The sequence below is a fragment of the Ctenocephalides felis genome, unplaced genomic scaffold (assembly GCF_003426905.1).
Source record: "Ctenocephalides felis isolate EL2017-DRISC unplaced genomic scaffold, ASM342690v1 CF-g0.4_SCAFFOLD_01886, whole genome shotgun sequence".
Classification (NCBI taxonomy): Eukaryota; Metazoa; Arthropoda; class Insecta; order Siphonaptera; family Pulicidae; genus Ctenocephalides; species Ctenocephalides felis.
Window position 1 is genome coordinate 164625860 of NW_020538040.1, and position 16633 is coordinate 164642492.

General features: G+C 30.4%; 2 protein-coding genes across 2 annotated transcripts in view; both read left to right on the plus strand.

The window, feature by feature from the left end:
• LOC113376187 (dual specificity tyrosine-phosphorylation-regulated kinase 2-like) overlaps positions 1-16633 on the plus strand; it is a 22239-nt gene that overhangs the window by 3216 nt on the left and 2390 nt on the right. Inside the window, exon 2 of the mRNA XM_026616104.1 lies at positions 16588-16626. Within this exon, the coding sequence (XP_026471889.1) occupies positions 16588-16626 (39 nt within the window). The remainder of the gene's footprint in view (positions 1-16587; positions 16627-16633) is intronic.
• On the plus strand, positions 413-11431 carry LOC113377627 (solute carrier family 22 member 6-A-like). The gene is made up of 10 exons (XM_026618000.1): positions 413-557; positions 7248-7418; positions 7491-7595; positions 7674-7913; positions 9332-9528; positions 9608-9688; positions 9753-9917; positions 9986-10218; positions 10284-10459; positions 10564-11431. Exons 2-10 carry the CDS (start codon positions 7248-7250, stop codon positions 10741-10743), a joined length of 1548 nt encoding a protein of 515 aa, XP_026473785.1. The 5' UTR covers positions 413-557; the 3' UTR covers positions 10744-11431.

A 16633-nucleotide genomic window follows, 5' to 3' on the forward strand; every position in this document is an offset into this window, starting at 1 on the left:
AACAAAATCGTAAAATTTTGGATTTTTTTGAAAACGATTGGATATAAATCTTATAAATTCAAAAGATCAATCAAGTTCAATACTAAATATTAAATTTAAGAAGATAATACGCCTCCCTTTCCCATGTGATATTTTATGATTTTTTGTCAAACCTCCCCCTACTTTCCCTAAAAACCTTACGTGATTAATGGACGCTTCCTTGATTATGTATACTGGTGCACCTTGTCTTAAGACAACATACTACTTATACAACTATTTTTTTTAATATTGTATGAACTTTTAATTAGTCGTTCCTAATTAAGTATCGGACAATTAAATTAGTATTTCACCCGCCATTCGATATGAGCGTTGACTCAATCCATATCGCATCGCTTCCAGGAACCCAATGAGAGTCGGAGTTCTCCGAGCCATCGTTGGAGAAGCTCGATTTAAGCCGGCAGTCGAATTTCTTGCCGGCGACCGTTGATTTTGTCAGTGGTCGAAGTTCATTGAGTGCTGTTCGTTGTGCATCTGATACAAATCAATTAACTGGAGCCGGCTGAGGAGACATATTAAAGGTAAGTGAAATATTTAATAATTTCTTTTAATTTTTTTAATATATATATATATATATATGTATATATATTAATTTTTATAATTGTTAATTTTTTATAATTTTGATGTTGAGATATGTGAGATTCAGTCTTCAGGACAATACATCAATTAACAACTTGTATGACTTAAAACATTTTTGTTTCCATACGTTTCGACACATAGTTTTATGTCATCCTCAGTGGACTCTAGTTTAAAAACACAGATTAAAACTATTAATTAAAACTAATTTATAAAAAGTGGTATGGTGTAAAAACTTACATGTAATTGTAGTAATCCTAATATTTCATAATGATAATTGTTCACAAATGCACAAATTGATGTATTGCCCTGAAGACTGAATCTCATATATATATTATATATATATATATGAGTTCTTTGTTTGATGTATCGCCTTCAAGAACTCACTCATATATATATATATATATATATATATATATATATATATACTAGATGACCCGACAGACGTTGTCCTGTACCCATGTCAAAATCTAAGTTCCAATTTAATATCCTATCCTATACTTTTTAATATTCTATTCAATGCCCTTCCATTTATGTAGCATAAGCTATACGATATACGTATTGGAAACTGCAGTTTTTTATCAGTATAAGAAATGCAGAAAGAATAAACATAGTATCTACAGTACAAGAACAATATCACCTTTGTTATATAATTGCTTCAATAATTTATATGATATATATGTAATATTCTATAATTTTTATAATCGCGTACCCTATATTAGTAGCTTTTTGGCAATCACAATTTCTAAATTACATTTTTCTTACTAATAATTTAATAAATATTATTTTTTTAAAGTTTATCATTTTATTGTAAATGCTCTTACACAAATCTGTGTAGTTGTTATATATTGTTGATCTTTTTTTTAATTAAATTTATTTATTTATATATACATTATTTTTATATCTCAGTCAGACAGAGGTGCCTGATATGAGAGATTATGAAAAACAGTTTTCATATTTTATATATACATTTCATTTGACTATTTCATTAATATAATATCTATTATAATTAAAATATCTGTATATATAACTCTTCAGTCTTCTTTGACTTCAATTCCTTATAGTATTTCTTTATTTTTCTTTTAAATTTATCGTCATCATTGGTCATCTTAATATCGTTTGGCAATTTGTTATATATTTTGCTGGCACTCCATATGACATTTTCTCTCAATTACTTATTACTTCAGCTTAAATCTTAGGTGAATTAATTTGTAAAATTTAGTTCATAAGGCACTGTTCAATCTAAAATCATAACGTAAAACAAAAATGAATTTTTGACACATGAAACACAATTCTAAATCATTTTTTGAATAAGTAGAAATATTATTTTGTATTTAAATAATTTAGTAAAGCAAAATACAACATGCATAAGTTTAAGAAAATTAGGTTTATCAATTTTGGACGTATTGTGTTATTTATTAATCTAATTTATATAATTTCATCTGCCAGAACATATATGATATCTTAAATTGTTTTAATTTCTGGCACATCTCAGTTGGTTTTCGGCAATAATATTGTAGACATTACATTTTTCTTATTTATAATCATAAATGTGTATATTATATACTAATATTGTCTAGTATAAACGTTACTAAATTTACATTTCAAGTGAATTGACATTTTTGGCAGATGACAGTTCTCATGTATCAGAATATTTTCAATGTCAAAAAATTATAAGCGGTTTTTTGTATTTTTTTCATTTATTTCTACAATTTAACTATATTTCTATAATTCAAACAATCCTAAAAAAAATCCCTTAAAAAACTTCAAAAAGATTTATCAAAATCCGAATAATCGTTTAGGAGGAGTATCCTTACATCATATCGTATCATTACATTATATATATATATATATATATATATATATATATGTCACGTTTATCGACTTGTCAGTCATATGTGTCTGACGCTCTAAAGTTCTTCATAAGCCTTGTCACACATATATGTCTGACAAATAGACCTAAAAATTTCTTGGCTTGTCGCAAAAAAGTTTTAATATAGGCCCATGTTTTCAGTATAATAATACTGTTTTTTCCAGGAATTTTGGCAAAAAAATCATTAATACCTTAAATTTTCTTGATACGATACATTGCCCTTTAACTATATTATCAAATAAAGTTACAATATCCCCTAGTGATTTTTTTTCTGATATCGTGGCGATTAACACACGTTAAAAAACTAACTTCTTTTCTTGTATTAATAATTACTATATTTTATAATAGTTCAATGGTAAATTTCAGTATATTATGTTAATTATTCTTAGTTCGAATTTACGAGTTTATTCTATAAAATTTACATATTTTTTATCCAAAGATTTCGAAGTTTGGCTTGGTCAACTCTTCGCGAAATCAAGTTTTCGGTATGCAAATAATATAACCGTTACGGATAATCATTATTCTCGTTTCTTCTCAGACAGATTTATAGCAAATTTATAAGAAGTATGAATTAGATTCCGAAGAAAAATCAAACTACATACAAATTTCTGTTATGAAATAGAAAAGTATTACAGGCGTTCAATATAATTTTTATTTAAGTTCGAATATTTTTTTATAATTTTTGAGTTGATTTGTTTGTTATATTAGGCATTTCTGATATTTTTAATATAGTTAATAGATGTACACTTTTGTAACTTTTCTACACTCGTTGCTTAATAAGTGCTTGATATAATTTATTATTATTAATTAAAATTAAAATAAATTGAAATCTTCATCAAACTCTTTTATATGCTTACATATATTATAAAATAACAAATTCCAAGTGCAAGGATGTAGTGCAAAATTTAACCCTGACATTCGCAGATTATAATTGCGAATTATAATTTACCTAATTATTATACAAATGTTTTTTAACTCATTTCATACAAATATCTATTCATCAAAATATAAATTTATTACAATTGTTTAATATATTTTTTATAATAGCTGATTTGTTTATACATTTGCTCGTGCAATTGATTAATTAAGTATATTTGATATTATACAAAAATACACTCTTGTAACTTTTCTGCATTTGCTGCTTGCTAAGTATTAGATATAGTTCTTTGAAAATAATTAAAATTTAAATAAATTAATATTTTTATTGAAGTAGGTTTTTATCTTATCACGTATATTATATATAACACTTTTCAAGTAAGTAAAGCTCAAAATTTTAGAGATTATAAATAAGATTCAAAATAAATATTAAATTTATTGCATGTGATGCCTAAATACTTTTTACTTCATAAAAATATTTATTCGTTGAAATACAAACATATTACAGTTGGTTAATATATTTTTTGTATTAGTTGTTTTGTTAACTTCTTGATATAATTTATTCAAACTAATGGCATCGCGTCTTAAGGCAAATTTCTGGAACTTCCCTTACCGCAATTCAAAATTTTTGATCCATAAAGTCGAAAATATAGCGGACATTTGTTTTAACTATATTTTTGAACTTTAAACTTTATTAATTTTGGTAAGGAATCCAAAGAATTAGAAACAAAATTTGTACTTATTAAAATCTCTATAAAATATTTGATAATTTGTTGTGCATATATCTAGTGATTATTTTTGACTTGAACTAATCAACAGATCTCCCCATCAGTAGGAATCCAATATTTTTTAAATCACTCAAATCGGTAGATCCGTACTCTCAAAATCGTCGATGAAGACTTGTATCCGCACATACATACGCACACACTTATATTTGATATTTTCTGAAGGTGATCCAAAATGTTTCGAAACGTTTGAAACGTATTGATTTGCAAAAAAATTTGTTTTCGATTTTTTTGTGATTACTATAACTTACCATACGGGAAGTTAATAATTAAAATTATAATAAATTGAAATCTTCATCAACAACTTTTGTAGTTTTTGTTATTTTTTTCAAAACATTTTTTTAACATATATTAACTGCAAGTAATAAATAAGTAGTATATGTAAAGCTCTGGTATTTTTTTATTAAATCAATATACATACATTTAATACCTAAAATATATGCAAAGCAATATCTGACTTGCTTGTTCCTCATCAATAATTTTTTCATTTTTATATATATATATATATATATATATATAATCAATACGATCTCAAGAAAATAATTTTTTTGCCGAAATTCCTAGAAAAACACTATTTTTTATATCTCACATATATGACTGACATGACCTTATATTAAAACTTTTTTAATGAATTGAATCTCAATTTTCAATTTAATTTTATGAATTGAAATTCAATTTTCAATTAATGTTCATGAATTGAATTTCAATTCAATGCACTTAAATTTATTAATCAATTATCAATATTTATAATTCGGCCGATTGTTCGATATCGATGGTCCACAATAGAAGAGAGAACAATAACGTAATATTTATAAAATATTTAAGAGTATAATTAGGATTGTAATTTTCCATTATATAATAGTTTAAAAATACCGTTGCACAAACATCCTCAGAATAATGATGCAATCTGATAAATATTTCTGACTCTCAAAATGTAAACATTTTAGTTGACCATTACCATTGTGTTGGAGTTATCTTTAAATAAATATGTTACGCGACATAATCAATACTCTATCAATTGCGTATCTGAGGCAATCATTTGGGTGACGTACGAATTCAAGATTCGCGGTTGCAAGTTCAAATTGGATGATTTATTGACGGAATAACATTTGTTGCACACACTGTAACTTATTTCAAATCACACTAGATGTTTTATTTATTCATAATATTTTAACTTATAAAAACCATTTTCTAGGTGGGATATGGGATTTGACCAAAAAGTCAGGAAGTATCACAAGGGGAAGGGGGATCTAGTAAGATATCACGTGTATTTATTTTTTACCTAAAATTAAAAAAAAATCTAAAATGTTTCAAAAATTTTACGATTGTTTGCAAGTACTTAAAATACAATCAAATCATACTAGATGTTTTATTTATTTAAAATATTTATTTAAACTTGTAAAAGTCTGTCTTCTAGGAGGGAAGGGATTTGACCAAAAATCAGGAAATATCACAAAGGGAAGGGAGGCCTAGTAAGATATCACGTGTGTTTATTTTTTACCTAAATTTAAAAAAAAATGCAAAATTTTAGAAGTACTAAAAAGACACGTGACGTTAGGTGAGGATGGGCGGTTTAATTTTAAATATCACCACAGACAGGGATTCAAAAACTTATAAAAATCGATCATATGATTAATGGATATAATTAATGGCTTCTAAGTACTCTTGAATTATGAAAATCAAAATTTGTGTTAATAAAACACTCACTAAAAATTAAGGTATACCAAAAATTATAATTAAAAATACATCGAGCTTTATTTGTTTTACGAGCTTCGAGTCTTTTACTTCAAAAAAATTAAATCAAAAATAATACTTGAGGAAAACTTTATCGAAAGCAATCGAAACTAACAAGAAGACCCTCAGGTTTACTCTTCTGGGATTTTGATTAAACTTCCCATGGTGATAGAGTTGATAGCCGAAACGAATTCTTCAAAATATTGTAGGTCTATGAGAAGTGGTTTAATTATGAAAATTAATGCAAGTTTTTAAAAATCAGTTGTAGAATACTATAAACTCTTGATACTTGATACTCCTTAACTACGCGACTTGTTAGAAGGCAACAAAATAGCTGCCTTTTTATTTTTTGCGGTGATTTTTTTTATTAGAAGGCAACCTATTGGTTCTATAATCTCTTGATACTTTTCTTCAACTATATGACTTGGTTATCCTTTCTGTTTGTGGTGGTTTATTACATGTTATGATTTTTTTCGACAAGTCAGTGGTTGTCTTTTTGCTAATATAGCTATGATATATTTTAACTTATTGCAGCAATACCGAAAAGGTACATTGTAACTTGAAAACATATTCTGATCTTTATTTTCCTTTTTGTGCAGAGAATATTATTAGATCACTAATTGTGCTCTTTTGTTTTAGTTATACAATTACTATGAAGTTCAAAAAATGTGAAAGCCTTAATGAAATTATTAAATTTAACACGTTGATCGCCATGTTAATCATATGTATCTGATACTAATATGTTCTCCAGGAACCATATCAGATATACGCGATTTTGTAGAAGACCACTTGTCGAGAAAAAAAGTTTTAATATAGGGACACGGCAGGTATATATGTGTGACATAAAAAATAGTGTTTTTTCAGAAATTTTGGCAAAACCTAATTTTCTTTGATACATTAAGTTTCCTTGATAAATTCTAACTAAATTATCTGATTTAAGTTATCATGGGAAATTTTGCTGATATTATCGTGGCGATTAACGTGTTAACATTTTCAAATTATTCCAAATTAATAAGGTAGTTCAATTATGGAGAGTGAAATTCAAATGAACTTGTATTACGTATTAGATAAATACAATAATTTTATCACAAATTATAGATTAGTAGTGTTTACTTCGTTATCACGAAATTTATACAATCAAAACTTTAGATTTTTATTTTGCATACTGTACTGTTATTAATATAGTATTGTTACAATATTAAACATACATTTAAAAATAGTTTTTTTTTTTAAATTTATGTTGGCACAGTTTTGCTCTATATTTCATATGACAATTTGAAAGATTTTTTTAACATATGATTTTTTTTTTATTAAATTTAGTCGTAATTTTTTTTAACAAAATAAATTAATTCTATTAATTCAATCAGATGAAAAATAGTGATCTGAATGGTACACGGCAGCGAGTGAGGGCTATAGTTGAAACTACAGGAAGATATCAAGTTATCCTATGCATTTTGTTAAGTATTCACAGTGCAATAGTTGCATTCAACCACACAGAACCAGCTTTTCTCAATTACGAGCCAGCTTTTCGGTGCAAGGTAATTTTTATTGAATATTCAAGGAACCAAGTACCAACTGTTGTTTATTAAAAACTTTGGTATGCAATTTAGGACAATGGCACGATTAAAGAATACATTGGTTGCGCGTCTTTACAAAATGGTACGTGCCACACAGGTTTCGAATTTGCCGAAGATGAAAGAACCATCATCACTGACGTAAGTAAAAGATAATAGACACATTTTAATGATTAATTATCCTATTTCAATAATAATATGATTATTATTTTATTCCAGTTTTCCCTGGTTTGCTCTCGAAGATACCTCGCCGCGCTTGCCACCGTTTTGTACTTCGGTGGTGTGACCATAGGAGCTTTAGTTTTTGGGCCCTTGGCAGATCGATTGGGTCGCCGAAAAGTAACCTTAATTTGCCTATACACTCAAGCTGCATTAGGAATACTTCAAGGATTGTTGGGGTCCTACGGGGGTTTTGTAATCTTCGCGGCTCTTCGCATGTTGCAAGGAGCTTTTGTTCAGGTTTGTTTGTGGATCGAAATTAGAATTAGAATTTTATTATGTGGTATTGGAGATATTAACATTAATATTAAGATTTTATTAAAAAAAGTATAAAAAATGACATATAATCTGACAATATTTGTCAACAACTAATCAGCACGATGACCAAATGATATCTTTCGAATCGGTTTTTAACTTTCAAAATCGGTTTAAAATTTTTGGACAAACGTGGACGAAATAATTAGCTTTTCTGCAAATTTCAAAGAAACGATTTTCCCGATCATCTAGCAAACATAATCAAGGTTTCTCCATATCAAGTTACATCGAATGGCTTTTACAATTTTGTAATCGGTGCAGCCGTTTTTGAGAAAACGTCGATAAAAAATTGAACTAGTGAGGTCCATGGCATCATGCCTTGAGGCAAATTGCTGGAACTTTCTGTACCATAATTAAAAATCTTGGTACGGAACCCAAAAAAATTTACACAAAATGTGTACACATCATTAAAATCTCTATAAAATATCTGATAATTTGATGTACACATGTCCAATAAACATTTTTGACCGCCAAATGACATTGTTTTTAACTTATTTTTATTGAAAGTCCATAACCGCTGGACTTGCCTTCCCAAAAATTTAATCTGTTCTTCATCTTGTCAATACAGGTGATTTTTGAATTATTCAAATCGGACGCTCCGTTCTCTTAAAAACTGAGTTATAGTTTTTGGCACTTTTTGTCTCGTATCTTCGGAACGGCTAGACCTGCCTTCGCCAAGAACTAATCAGCACGTCTCCTTATCCATACGAATCGAATGTTTTTTTAATTATTCAAATCGGTTGATCGGTGTTCCCGAAATCATCGACGAAAATTTGTATCCGCACACACACATCCATTTTTTCTAAGGTATGCCAAATTGTTCAAAAAACGTAAAGATATATAAAAATATTCATTTTCGATTTTTTTGCGATTACTATAACTTGTCATATGGGAAGTTAAAAATCGGCTCACACACATATACATTTTCCAAATATGGTTTCAATTGTTTCAGAATGACTTGAAGCGTCGAGAAAGCATAAAATAAGCTAGTAGGAAGTTAATAATATGATACTGTTTGAATATTGATAATATAATATTTCGGATTTTAGAATGATTAATGTCTTGAAATTCTTCTGACGATCAGAAATCTTTGAAATATCCACTACAAGAATTTAGAAAATAGCAAAAAATAAAAAACGAGGAAGGAACTATTGAAGAAAATTTGCTTTATTCGTAAGATTGGAATTAGCAGCATATTGAGAATTAACGCATAACCTCCAAAAGATTAGGATTTTAAAGACTTGACGCTGTAGAATTTACTATGATTTTTATGAAATATTCGTATATACAGTAAATTGTAATCCTTGAGCTAATTTGCGATGACTATCCAATTATTTTTTTAGGGTCTGCAAAGTTCGACGTTCACTTTGCTATTGGAGCTCTTTCCTGTGCGCCATCGAACAGCAGTGGCCGTAATTTGGGAAATATTTTGGGCTGGAGGTTGTGCCTTTATGGCATCCGTTGCATGGATTCTAGCAGATTGGCGTTATTTGCAAATTGTTCTCGCATTACCAGCGATAGTTAGTGTAATATACAGTTGGTAAGCAATCACCAACGTTACTGTAATCTTTTCTCCTACTTCTAGTTCTAACCACTAATTTAACTACATGTTCTATCAGGAATATACCAGAATCCGCACTATGGTTAACAACGATTGGGAAATACAGATCTGCTCATCAAGTCTGCGATAGAATAATGAGGTATTTTTGTAACAGAATGCGTGTTTATCTGAAATATCGAATTACCGTACATTTTATTATTTAGATTTAATGGAACGAAGCAAGACATGAATCGTAATGGCACAACATGCCAATCAGAGCAATTAGTAGAGAATGTTGTTTCCGATCCGGTCATTGAAAAAATTGGATTAATTGGCATCTTCAAAAATTCATTATTGCGAAAGCATGCGCTGGTTATGACTATGGTTTGGTAAATATAATTTTTATATTATCTTTTTATTCATTTATGACAATCTATACTAAAATTTCAATAAACAGGTTCAGTGTAACTTTATGCTACTATGGAACCGTATTTTATCTTCCAAAATTGGATGGACAACGACACGTAAATTTCCTCATAGGGGCTTTCATAGAAGTCGTGGCATATTTACTCGCTTTTTGGGCTCTTTCCAAATTTGGTAGACGATGGCCCACTGCCTTATATCAGATATTGTGCGGAGCTATCTGCGCCACAGTCGCAGGGATCACGTTTTATACGGGTCATCATCAAGGTAGGCGTAAGACACTTTCTGTAATTTAACAATATGGATTTATATAATTATTTAAATCATTTCAGGGATGTTGATAATTGGTCTGATTTTGGCTGGTAAAGGAATTGCAGTGTCATGTTTTTGTTGTATGTTCCTTTATACAAGTGAACTGTTTCCAACAAGCGTGCGCGGAGCAGCTCTTGGCTTATGTGGTTTTTGGTCGCGAATTGGAGGATTACTTTCTCCTTTGCTGCTTGTTTTGGTTGGTATAAAGTTCTATTTTTGAAACCAATACAAGGAACCACATTTTTATTATTATTTGTTATATTTTAAAATAATTTTGTTCCTAATTTATCCCTTTTTCAGGGCGAGATCACCGATCGATCAGTGCCTTTAATGTGTTTGGGCGCGTTGGCCCTTGTGACAGGTTTCATCTCTTTGGCTTTGCCAGATACAAATAATACAACTTTACCTGACACAATTGCCGAAGCACAAACTGCATATAATAAATCTTATCCGAAGTCGCAGGAAAATACACATGTGTGACTTCTAAAAATCAAGAAGTAGGCTACTGCCATAAAGTTTAGAATTTAGGTATAAATATTAAGCAAGAAATTAGTATTAAAGAGGTAGGATACTAAGCTATTTTTATGATAATACTTTGGGTATATGAAAATATTCAAAGACTAAATGAATTTTTGTACTTAAGTACGTGATATTTGTATCGGATTGTATATTCGACAAGAAAGAACATCAGCGTGTAAAAGACCAAAGTGAAGATAAAATGTGCGCTGATATTTTAATACGCGTCGATTTATCAAAACGCATTTATTATATTATCTATTAAGTTTTACGGAACTATGAAATTGCGATTCAGTATTAAAAATTAATATAAAATACCTATCCATCTAAAACATTTATTTTACTACAAGGCTGATTTTATTAAGCATATCATATACGTAATTTATTATTTTGATAATGCGATTTTAAGGGTTAGGTTGTTGCATAATTTGTACTAATATATTTTCCCATGATAGAGGAAAGGGAATGTTTATAAAAATAAACAGTTCGTAGAGAGAGTGATTTATTATGCGGAGGAATTAATGTGAACGAATTTGTTCAACGTGATTTTCAAATATCATATATTTTGTTCATAATATAGTTAACACTATTACTATAATTAATAAGATGTATTTTAGGCCATTAATGAAACATGAAATATATTTTTTGAATATTTATCTATATACCACATTCCAGTAAAATAAATTAGTTTTGTACTATCTATGATCTGATGAAAGATATTTTATCAATTAACTTGTTAGCTCAAAAATCATTTTATATTTATAATGAAATTAATTATAGTCTTATTATGAAATATAACATTTATAATTGATTTCGTTGTTGATTTGATTCTATAAAGTAAAAATTTAAAAAAAGACCAGAATATCTTAGAAAAACATATGTAAGAAGTTCAGGTGTTGCGATAATCTAATTTGCTAATTTAACGTTTCAAGTCATTCTGAATCGAATGAGACCAAATTTGAAAAAGTATGCGTGAGTGTGTATGTGAGCCGATTTTTATCTTTCGTCGTTTTCTCGAAAACGAGTGGATCAATTTAAAAAATGGAAAAACCATTCGATGTCGCTCGATAACGACTACGATTGTAAAATTTTTAGTCTACATTTTAGCCTACAATTTTGAATCGATTTTAAAAGTTCAGAAACTGTTAGAAAGATATTGATTGGGAATCGCGTTGATTAGTGTTTGGTAAAGATCGGCTGGGCCGTTTCTTCGTAATTCAATGTTGAAATAATTTGTTGACGATTTTCTTAAACTTGAATAACCATATATTTTATAGTATGAAATAACATAATAAAATATTACAGGCCCACGATAAGCGATTGAATTATGAAAATTAATCAAAGTTTTGAATTTCGCAGCAAGCTTGAGCGATTCTAATCAGAATCTATACCGAATCATATGTGTGGTGTTTTGTAGGAAACTACTGATTGTAGTTAACATTCACTCTTGAATAAAATACATTTGAAATAAGTTAATTTAATATATACCATTGAACTGAAAATTTTAGTATACCTCAGAAAAAATGGATGTATGTGTGTGTTTTGTGTGTCCGAATTTTTTCGTTCACGTTTTCGAGCGCACGGATCAACCTATTTGAATGGTTTCAAAAACATTCGATTCCTATTGATAGGAAGATGTGCTGATTAGTTTTTGGCAAAGGCAGGTCCAGCCGTTACGGAGATACGGAGCAAAGAGTGCAGAAAATACAAGTCGAGTTTTTGAGAGAACGGAGTATCCGATGTGAATGATCTAAAAAACATTCAATTTGCAATGATTGGGAGAAGTGGTGATTAGGTTTTGGCAAATACACGTCGAGCCATTTTGAAGATACCAAGCTAAATGTACAAAAAATTACAGTTTTTGAGAGAAATAAGCAACCGATTTGCATAATTCAAAAAACTTTCTGCTTGTGTTGACGAAACAATTACTTTTGAAAAAAAAAATATAAATTTTAATTTTTTTTCAAGATTTTTTTTTGTGTATCAAAAATAATTTAGATTTCAATTTTAATTCTGGTTAAAGTTCTTAAGCTCACTCATATATTTTAAGTGAACAATTTTAATTTTGTAATTCAGTTTATATAATTCTTATAAATATTAGACGATATTACAGAGTTTATAATAATCTATTTGAAAACATTTAATATTCCTCGAACATTTTGTTACGGTACGGGAAGTTCCAGCAATTTGCCTTAAGGCACGATGCCATACACCACTAGTTTCAGTATTGAATTAAAACTAAAATTAACTGTTACTAATAAATTAAGTTTTCTATAGAGAGGTAATCCTAGTGCTTAAAGTGACCATTTCGGATCAACCTCTCTAATGGTTGCGCAAACCTGGGCAGCCCTCAGTGCACGTGTTAAATTCGTCTCACATTTGTTAACTTCCCGTAGGTTATAGTAATAAGATGTTATAGTTATAGTAATCGAAAATGAAAATTTTTGCATTTCTCGACGTTTCAAAGGTTTCTGAATATTTTGGCATACCTTAGAAAAAATGGATGTATGTGTGTGTGTGTGTGTGTGTGTGTGCGTGCGTGTATGTATGTGTGTGCGGATACAAATTTTCGTCGACGATTTCGGGAACACGGATGAAGCAATTTGAATAATTCAAAAAACATTCGATTCTTATTGATAAGGAGACGTGCTGATTAGTTTTTGGCGGAGGCAGGTCTAGCCGTTCCGAAGATATGGGGCAAAAAGTGCCAAAAACGGTACCTCAGTTTTTAAGAGAACGGAGCGTTCGATTTTAATAATTCAAAAAACATTTTACTTGTATTGACAAGGTGAAGAACCGATCAAATTTTCATGAAGGCAGGTCTAGTGGTTTCGGAGATCTAAAGAAAAAAGTAAAAAAAATGCCATTTGGCGGTCAAAAATGATCATTAGACATATGCACATCAAATTATCAGATATTTTATAGAGATTTTAACAATAAATATAATTTTGGTTTACATTCCTATGGGTTCCGTACCAATGTTTACGCGTTAGACGTCGACGCGGCGCTTACGCGGTTTGATATTTCGTCTTTATGCAGTACGATTGCTTTGAAAAAAAGTTTAGATCTTTCAAAATATGTCAAAATAAAGAAAACATTTTTTTTCAAAAAAAAAAAAAATTTAAAAAAAAAAATTAAATTTTTTTTTTTTTTTTTTTTAAAGTAATTTTTTGTCTAATTGTTTGTCAAAAATCTTATTTTTTGGAAGTAAATTTTTTTCAAAAAATGTTAATCGTTTTTAAAAAAATAATAATTTTTGGTACGGGAAGTTCCAGCAATTTGCCTTAAGGCACGATGCCTTAATTGCCTTAAGACAGAATTCCACTTACAGCTAGTTTTGTTATGATTTCGTTTGTGTTCGGGCCTTCGCACTCGCACCTCGCACCCAGAGCAACCGTAAGCGTGCGTTAGCCGACGTAGCTCGGGATGAGCTCCCCGCACGGCTGCGCCCTCTGCGGTTACAGAGACATCTCTCTCGTGTCGAATTCACTAGCGAGAGATTTGTAGCGAATTAATCATGGCCGTCAAATAACCATTAATTCTTGGCTGGAGATAAATTTGATTGACTGAAAAGAATGCTAGATGTTTTTACGTTTAAGTCGTCTTATCAAACATAACACATCCACTCTTATTTAGTTCTACAAGTGTTCTTTTCCATACGAAAACGACTGAACTAGTCATGCATTTTACATACGTGCTTGTGATACGACAGAACATTTTCGACGATGCCAATTTTTAAATATTTGTGACTTAAAATCATCGATTCTGTATTAGGCTTAATAGATGAAGACATAACCGACAGTGCGATACGTGTTGGTTTAATGAAGAATGGTGTAAATGTGATTTTTAATTCAACAAAAAACTCTCAAGTGATTTGCTTTGTGTCATCGGGAAACAAAGGGTTTTGAGCTGTCTGTCGTCGCACAGGTTCATTATTTTTAACATGTCTCAGTGTGTTTACATGTCATTTTTCTGTTGAAATGTGTCGTCAGTTCCATGTTTTCTAATCAAGTCAATGTGATGGTGAAATGTGCAAAAAATCTTTCACCTCCGCTAGCGATTGCTAGTGCTCCATGGGGCGATGTATCATCAATCGAGTGATGTTGTCTGTCGCGATAAGCCGACGTCGGGCTTGTCTTCTGGCAATACTGTTACGAAATTATATTCTTATTACGCCACTGAAACATTGCCGAAATTGAAGAAAACGGCCAAGAAACAGAGCCCCCCTATGAATAGCTCGGCGAACAGCGGCGCTGCGAGCAGCACGCCCGCTCTGCCCATTACAACGGGGAGCAGCGAGGCTGGCAGCTCCCAGAGCAACAGTCAGGAGAAGCCCAAGACCACTGTGGCAGCCCCTGAACAAGTCATGCTGTTGTATATGAGCAAGCTCACTCCTTACGAGCACCACGAGATATTCTCTTACCCACAAATTTATTTCATTGGGGCGAATGCTAAGAAAAGAGCAGGCAGACCTGGTGTCAGTCTATCTGAATTCGACAATGAACAAGGATCTTATATTCATATCCCGCATGATCATGTTGCTTACCGGTATGAAGTACTCAAAGTCATCGGAAAGGTAGCTTTGGCCAGGTTGTTAAAGCTTACGATCATAAAACCCATGAGCATGTTGCTTTAAAAATGGTTCGAAATGAAAAGCGATTTCACAGGCAAGCCCAGGAAGAAATTCGCATTCTTCAGCATCTGAGGAAACAAGATAAAGATAACACTATGAACATTATCCATATGTTTGATTTTTTTACTTTCCGAAACCATATGTGCATAACATTTGAGCTCCTTTCTATTAATTTGTATGAACTGATAAAGAAGAATAAATTTCAAGGTTTTAGCTTGCAGCTGGTGCGAAAATTTTCTCATTCGTTACTGCAATGCTTAGATGCCCTGCACAATAATAAAATAATACATTGTGATATGAAGCCAGAAAATGTTCTCTTGAAGCAACAAGGCCGATCTGGTATAAAGGTGAATATTTTTAATTGAATCAAACTTGTAATAAACAAAAATTTAACTTAAGGGGGTCTTCCTATGTGACGGCCTGTTTTTTAGGGATATTTTAGGATTTTTTTTCTACGACCAGTAAATATTTAGAGCTTCAAGTTTTTTATCATTTATTAACACATATTTGGACAGTATAAATATAACATTTCAGCTAAAAATATTCAGTCAAACTAGAGTTACAGCGCTCTGAACACCCCCGCCTCGAAAAAAAGAGCTCCCACTTCCTCCACGATTCCGGCTGATCGGCTTATCTGAAAAAAAAAATAAACGGCGTTTTAATTTGTAGGCTTAAAAGCACGGAATGACCTATAATCAAATGAGTATAAAAATAATTGATTTTTGATAGACATTTGAAATAGAAGTTGCAAATTAGGCGTTTTTTTTTTTGTTTTTTGCTATAAAAAAATCGAAGTTTTAAAAAATTTTTCATTCATTCCATGCGTTTAAATATATTGAGTGTGCCCTGTAAATTTCAAGTAATTCGGTCCAGCCGTTTCTGAGATACAATGGAGGAAAGTTTGAAATACAGTTTTGAGAAAAACGTTTAAAGTTCTAACTGCCAACTTAGCGCTCCGAACCACTCTTTCTTTTACCTGCTGTATCTTTAAAACGACTTCGAATTTTCTAAAATCGCTTTACTACCGTATTCTAGACATGTTAAGGGAGCAATTTATGAAAAAAAAATAGATTTTTTCAACCCATCACATAGGAAGACCCCCTTAAGTTAGGTTACTTAAATCACATGAATAATTTAACTTTCATTATTATATCTAATGGTCTCATTATTTCCAGGTGATTGATTTTGGATCTTCTTGCTATGAACACCAGAGAGTATATA

Excerpts from the sequence above, each read along its gene's own strand:
- LOC113377627 (XM_026618000.1), top strand. The coding sequence starts at position 7,248 with ATGAAAAATAGTGATCTGAATGGTACACGGCAGCGAGTGAGGGCTATA. Across the intron at positions 7,914-9,331 it reads TGCAAGGAGCTTTTGTTCAG|GGTCTGCAAAGTTCGACGTT; the intron begins GTTTGTTTGTGG and ends TTATTTTTTTAG. Across the intron at positions 10,219-10,283 it reads TTATACGGGTCATCATCAAG|GGATGTTGATAATTGGTCTG; the intron begins GTAGGCGTAAGA and ends AAATCATTTCAG.